Source organism: Mesitornis unicolor, unplaced genomic scaffold (genome assembly GCF_000695765.1).
Source record: "Mesitornis unicolor isolate BGI_N332 unplaced genomic scaffold, ASM69576v1 scaffold8366, whole genome shotgun sequence".
Lineage (NCBI taxonomy): Eukaryota > Metazoa > Chordata > Aves > Mesitornithiformes > Mesitornithidae > Mesitornis > Mesitornis unicolor.
This window is the reverse complement of record NW_010192928.1, coordinates 58,952-64,951: the sequence shown is the minus strand read 5'-3', so window position 1 is coordinate 64,951 and position 6,000 is coordinate 58,952. Positions and strand designations below refer to the sequence as shown.

The following is a 6,000-nucleotide window of genomic DNA, read 5'->3' as shown; positions in this document are numbered from 1 at the left end:
GCTCTCCAGTGTCCTTCCCAGAAAAGATTCTACTTTGTATGCTTGAAGCGCTTCCTTCCTGGCAGAAAAGGCCCCTATTACAGTAAGAGGGCAGAGATTGCTGAACAGCTCTTGGCTCTTGTGTCCCAGAATTTTGTAATTTCTTCTTCTTGGAATTGACTGTCCTTTTTCCCAAGACAACGTAGCTGCCTCTTTCATCCATGAGTATGGTAAAGCTGTGTGCATGGGGACAGTGTGATTCTGTGTACAGCCACCTCATTGCCCGTTTGAAATACAAGTGATTCCCTTTCCCTGCTCCACCCGACAAGACCACAGCAATGTAGAAAACCACCAGTTCCCTGATCTGACCCATCCGCCCCTTTCCTGTGGGCTCACAGAGTGAGGGACATTAACGTGAAACATCTGCTTAGAGTGCTCGTGGCTCTGGGCTCTTCGTGCAGGTTGGCTCTGGGGGGGCTGTTTTCATTATCGAACTGGATTAAACCTGGTGATTCACTGTTGGTGCAGTGCCCCAGAGCTCAGCATATTTCTCTGCAGTAGTAATGAGTTTGGGCCACGTGTTTTTCACTGTTGTTCTCATAACTGTTTTGAGGTCTCTGCTGCTCACTGACAGTCTCTTCTGTGGATTTTTCCAGCTGCGGCCATTGTTATCCCATGTTTGTCAGCAGTGGTGTCAGGCTATGGTAAGTGTCCTTCCTGCTCTGCGTGGCAGCCTTTGGCCTCGTAACTGACCTTGGTGTGGACTTGGCTCAAACACAGAACTGACCTCAGGCTTAGTGATGCATCAACAGCAGTGCTCGTGTCTTGGGTCCACCTGAGATCCACGTGTTGGACCAGTGACTCTGGCTGCTGCTTGGCTTTACAAAAGGCCTCTTTCCCCCCCAGGTGCACTCACAAAGCAAGCACAAATGTGCGTTACAGCAAACTGCTCCTCCACAGTCTGTGTGTGTAACTCTGAAGCGATAACCACAGCTGCAGGAGGGAGGCTAAAGCCTAGAAAAGAGCCCTTCCCGGTCACTTGTACACTGCGTGGTCAGTACAGCCAGCGATCCCTGACTGCAGTTACCCCTCAACCGCACTGTGCTTTGCTGCAGGGAGGCAAACCAGCTGTGTGACATGGGAGGTGCTGCAGCCTTCAGCTCCTTCCCTTCTATGAATGTCCTGCACAGAAGGGAGCTAAGTCAGTCAGGCTGCTGAGGATAGGACAATATCCTGACCCTGGAAAATGCAGAAACATCCTGCAAGGGAGCACAGGAAAAAAACCAAACTGCCATGTGCCTGTTTCTGAAAACCATCAGCATTCCATAATGTAGAGCTTCAGTGCTAACCAACAGCAGGGACCAAGTGAGCACCAGTCTCACACTTGAGTTTTGTGCTGTGTAACAGAGCTTGTTACAGCTTATTTCTGGTTATGATTAAAAAGATGGGGAACGACAGGCAAAGAATTAAGATCGTGGGCAAAGGCCGCAAACAGCACTGAGCCAGGAATGGCCTGGCTGCCATTGCTGCCAGCAGTAAAATGATTTCTTTCTGATTCCTTAGAGAATACTTTCTACTAAAACCTTCTGGGTGTGTGGTACTGGTTGCTACGTAACCTTGTAAGGCGGCTGTAGCTGTGTTGCCATCCGTGGATGACGTGGCTCCTTCTTTAGCTTTGGTTTCGGTGGTTGCCAGCACTACAGTGCTTGCTGAGGCAAGAAAAAAAAAAGTAAGGCTTTGCTCATTGATGTCATATGGATGTTGCTCTTACTTAACCTGCATCCATGTGGCTGTAGTTGCTGTACACCTGTGCCTCCTCAGCAAAGCTGCTGTACTGTGTAAAGCTGGTTTTGTTCAGGGTGGGTGGGCGCACTGCAAGTTGTCCATGAACAAGCCCTGGTGTTTTTCCAGTGAAGCAGTCGTCTTGATCCTGGTGGAGGGGAAGCAAATGCAGCTTGGGCAGTGAGGGTGACATGAAAGGAGGGGGAGCTGCAGGTGGGGGATACCTCCAGAAGAACAAGGCTCCATGGACTACAGCAGTGCCATCTCCTGCGCCCTTTCCCTGCCCCAAGTAAAACCTCCACACTGATAACAGGTCTCTGCTTGTGCAGGCTCTGCCAGCCAGAAGGGCCGAGTCATGGGGATCCTGCGGAGCCTGGGTGCCCTCGCCAGAGCCCTGGGACCAATCCTGTCAGCCACAGGTGAGTGCAGCCCCGTGCTCCTTCCTGCCTTTGTCTTCATACAGCATCACACTGGGCCCCCACAGCCTGGGTGGGGCTGAAGGAAAAGGGGAATGGGAGGATCAGCACCACTCTGAGCCACAAAGTTGTCTCTGCAGAAATGGGTACCCCTGAGAGTTGCAGCCCTTATTAGCACCAGTGGAAGCCTTGTGAATGAGTTTTAAAAGTTCATATAAGCAGAGATAAACTAGCCAAAAGGTATTGCCCAACTCTCTAAACATGCCAGCAACAGCATCAAACTAACCAGCCCTGGGTGCAGCTGTGTAGGCAGAGGAGCACCAAGAGGTCCTGGCCCTAGGCTACAGGGGGACACAGAAGCTGACCAGGAACCCTTGTCCTTGCTGGGCTTATTTTTTTTAGCCACATTAGCAAGTACCCCCTGCACAGGGTTCAGTTCCTGTAAAGGCACAGAACACAGAGAAGCAGCCACGGCATCAGTTCAGAGCTGAACTCAGACCCAATGCTAAGCTTGAGCAAAGCCAGGCCCCGTTTCCTAGGGATTGGCTCCCCGAGTGTTTCACATAAGGAGATGGATACCAGCAGTGAGACCTTCAGCACCAGGAGCTGCCATGGAGGAGGTGCTGGGGCAGAGTAGTTGCCTTATGGCTAAAGCTGACTGCATGAATAGGAACTTCCCTATGAATAGCCTATTTAAAATAATCACTTTTAACATGCTCATTCCTCGAAAGAGAACCAGCACTGCTAGTAGCTGCCTCCTCCTCCTCATAACTTGTGTGCCAGCAAGGATGTGCAATGGAAGATGAGTAGTTCTGTGCTCTCCAGTTGTGAGCTGTAGAGAGCAGCAGCTTTGAGGGGCAGATTACATTGGTGCAAGGACACAAATCATAACCAGCTCGGTCTTGTTTCCTTTGCAGTTTACTGGCTGGCAGGGGCAGAGGTTTGCTTCACACTTTGTGGAGGTTTGTTCCTCATCCCCTTTGTTTTACTTGGTTCTGTGAGACAGCAGAGAAAGGAGGAGTAGGGAGCAACCACAGAACCATCACTGGCTGCTGGGGACCTCTACGCACCTGGCCCTGGGCACCTGGCTCTGCTGATCAAAGAGGAAGAGGAGGATTTTGATCTTCTGGATGGAGATAAGCAATGAATGTTTGCAGCAACAAGAGATTTTGAGTTTCTTATTGCCCTCCACAAGCAGTTCTCTTTGTTGGCCTCCACAAGCAGCTTGGCTATTTTTGCAAATAGAAAACAAACCAAAAAAAACCAACCGAAGTGAGTAAAACATGAAGATCATCAGACAGCAGAGACCAGCACGACAGCAACACAGCCCAGTGCAGCCCCTGTCCACCATCGGGTGATGCTGAACCCTGCAGCATGGTGCACAGCACTCTCCTCTGCTCCTCTCCCTCCCTCACCAGCACAAAGCTGCTGCCCGAAGCCGCTGCAAATGTGACTGCGGTGTCTGCTTTCAGGCAGCAGAGAACAGCTCCACAGGGCAGCTCCATCAGGAGCTACACAATTGTCACCAGATCTGCACCACATCAGTGGACCTGGTAAAAGCTGCACCAACGCCTTAAACTACGACCACCAGAAGCAAAAGCAAGAAGCACAGCACAGGCTTCCTGAGCCTGACTGATACTTGGCACAGGTGGACTGGTTTTAAAATACAATTAAATTTTTATATTTCTAATACTGTGTGATGTTTTTTGGTGACCAAGCACTGTTCGTTTTGCATTACAAATAAACTGTTACATTGTCTGCCCATCCAGTTACTGACAGTTCAGATGTTACTGATGGCTGCTTGGCTGAGCTGAAATGGGGTCCAGAACTGTACCCAGGGCACCTCGGGCCTCTTGGAGGGAGCCAAGCCAGGGTAGGGTGGCAAGACCAGTGGGGGAAGGACCCCTGCACCAGCTCCTGCTGCTGCTCAGCTGGGAAGGAAGCCCTACAGTAACCAACTTGAGCATTCACTGAGAACACCTTAAATCAATCATTAATCAACTCATTAAACATTGAAAGAAAGTAGAATTAAATTCAACAGGTTACAGCTGTAGAATTTAAACTGTACAAGCTGTAGAATAAAATTGTGCAAGTTTTGAAAGCAAAGCAGGAAAAGACTTTTTTTTTTAAAGAGTTTTATTTGTGAGTAGAACTTAATGATACAAGAAAAAGAAAAATACAGGACTTTATTCTGCCCCAGAGTGTGTAACCATACCATACATGACTACATTTCATATTGTAATACAAAGAATTAAAAGAACAAACTACAAAATTAGAAATTAAGAGTCATTGCATATGTGGTCAAGATAAATGGAGGGACTCCATTAAAGAACTGAAACATAGAGCAATTAGTCATTTAGTTACGACCCTGCGATAAAACACAATTTAGCAAAATAAGTGTAGTATGTATGCTTCCTAGTGTACAGAGGACATACAAGGTTAAAGTAGAAGCTGAAAGCCATTCGTGCCATGCAGTCCTGACTGACCTCTGCCGCTCAGGGGCCTCCTGCACAGAGCTTTGCGCTCCTCAAGAGGGGACATCGCTGTCTCCTGTCACCACCCCCAAACCTCTCCTCTCGTCTGCAGCCTCACAGCTCTCCTCCTCCTTCAGCTGGTTCCCCCTCAGCGCCTGGCCCAGCCCGAGGCACCACAGCACCCCCAGCCCCACGCAGGCCTCGTCCTCCAGAGCTGTCTCCAGCCGCTCCTCCCACCTTCCACCCGATGCTTTCTGCTGCATGAAAGTAAGGCATTAGTTTTCTGCTATTTTACCAACTGCGATGTTTAATGTTGTCCTAAAAGGTTACATCCCTATCCTGTTTTGTGACAGACGCTTACTGTGAGTCAGTGTTTCCCTCTCCCACATGGGTGTCGATGCTTTCTGCCGTGAACACCGGGAACGCTAAAACACTACAAACCAGAAAGGGTCCCAGCCTTCCCCACTTCTGGCTGGGGAAATTACACACCATGCCTGGAGGATTCCTGCAAGCTTCACCTACCTGATCTTCAACTACTGGTACAAGGATTAGTGATAGACAGAAGCACGGCAGTAACTGGAAATAGTGAGTGCAGTGGTGAAAGTGATTTTCTTTACCATGCTACATATTAAACATTTAGAGCAAACTGTGCAAATACACCATTAAGGGTACTTGGGATTTCTGTACTTTACTGCTGGCAACAACAACAACAACAAAAGAAAAATGAAAAGAAATGCCAGTTTTTGTAAGTTAAAATAATTAATATAAAAAGGTTCAATATTCAGTGTAATGCATTTACATTTTTATCATGGGAAGGAACAAAAACAAAAGGCCAGAAACAGGGCTTATGTGCAGCCTATTTGCACGGGCACCCAAGGGACTTTTAAGAGGGTGAAAAAGCCCTGTGCTAAATACTTTTAATACAGTTACTTTTCAACCTTTTCTAGCAGCCAAATTCCCCTGTGTCTGATTCTTAGGGAGGCAAGACTGAAAGACAGATTTCCCTTAAACTGTATTCACTAGGAAAAGAAAAAAAGATTGGGCTCTTTCAACGCACAACATGAGCAGAACACACCACAGTTATTTCAGTCCTAGACAAAGATGACTTCAAGTGCCAGTTACAGAACAGAACAAAGTGAAAACCACCTTCATTTTGTCACAACAGAGGAGAAAGAGGAAGGATGGGCAGCCGAAAGCTTGCCTGAAACATGGTCTGTAATCACAAGCTTGCAGAGTTTACCTGTCAGTTCCAGAACACATCTCCCTTGAAAACACCACTGCAAAAGCATCCTCTCTACAAGTCAGCATTTAAGAGAAAATTCACTTGTGCCTCGGAACAGAACATTGGA

General features: G+C 48.0%; 1 protein-coding gene across 1 annotated transcript in view; it reads left to right on the top strand.

The window, feature by feature from the left end:
* The window catches only part of MFSD10 (major facilitator superfamily domain containing 10), a 22,705-nt gene extending 19,504 nt beyond the window's left edge, over positions 1–3,201 (top strand). The window contains exons 10-12 of the mRNA XM_010187289.1: positions 636–683; positions 2,091–2,180; positions 3,095–3,201. Coding sequence (XP_010185591.1) covers positions 636–683; positions 2,091–2,180; positions 3,095–3,201 — 245 coding nt within the window. The remainder of the gene's footprint in view (positions 1–635; positions 684–2,090; positions 2,181–3,094) is intronic.
* The last annotated feature ends 2,799 nt before the right edge of the window (positions 3,202–6,000 follow it).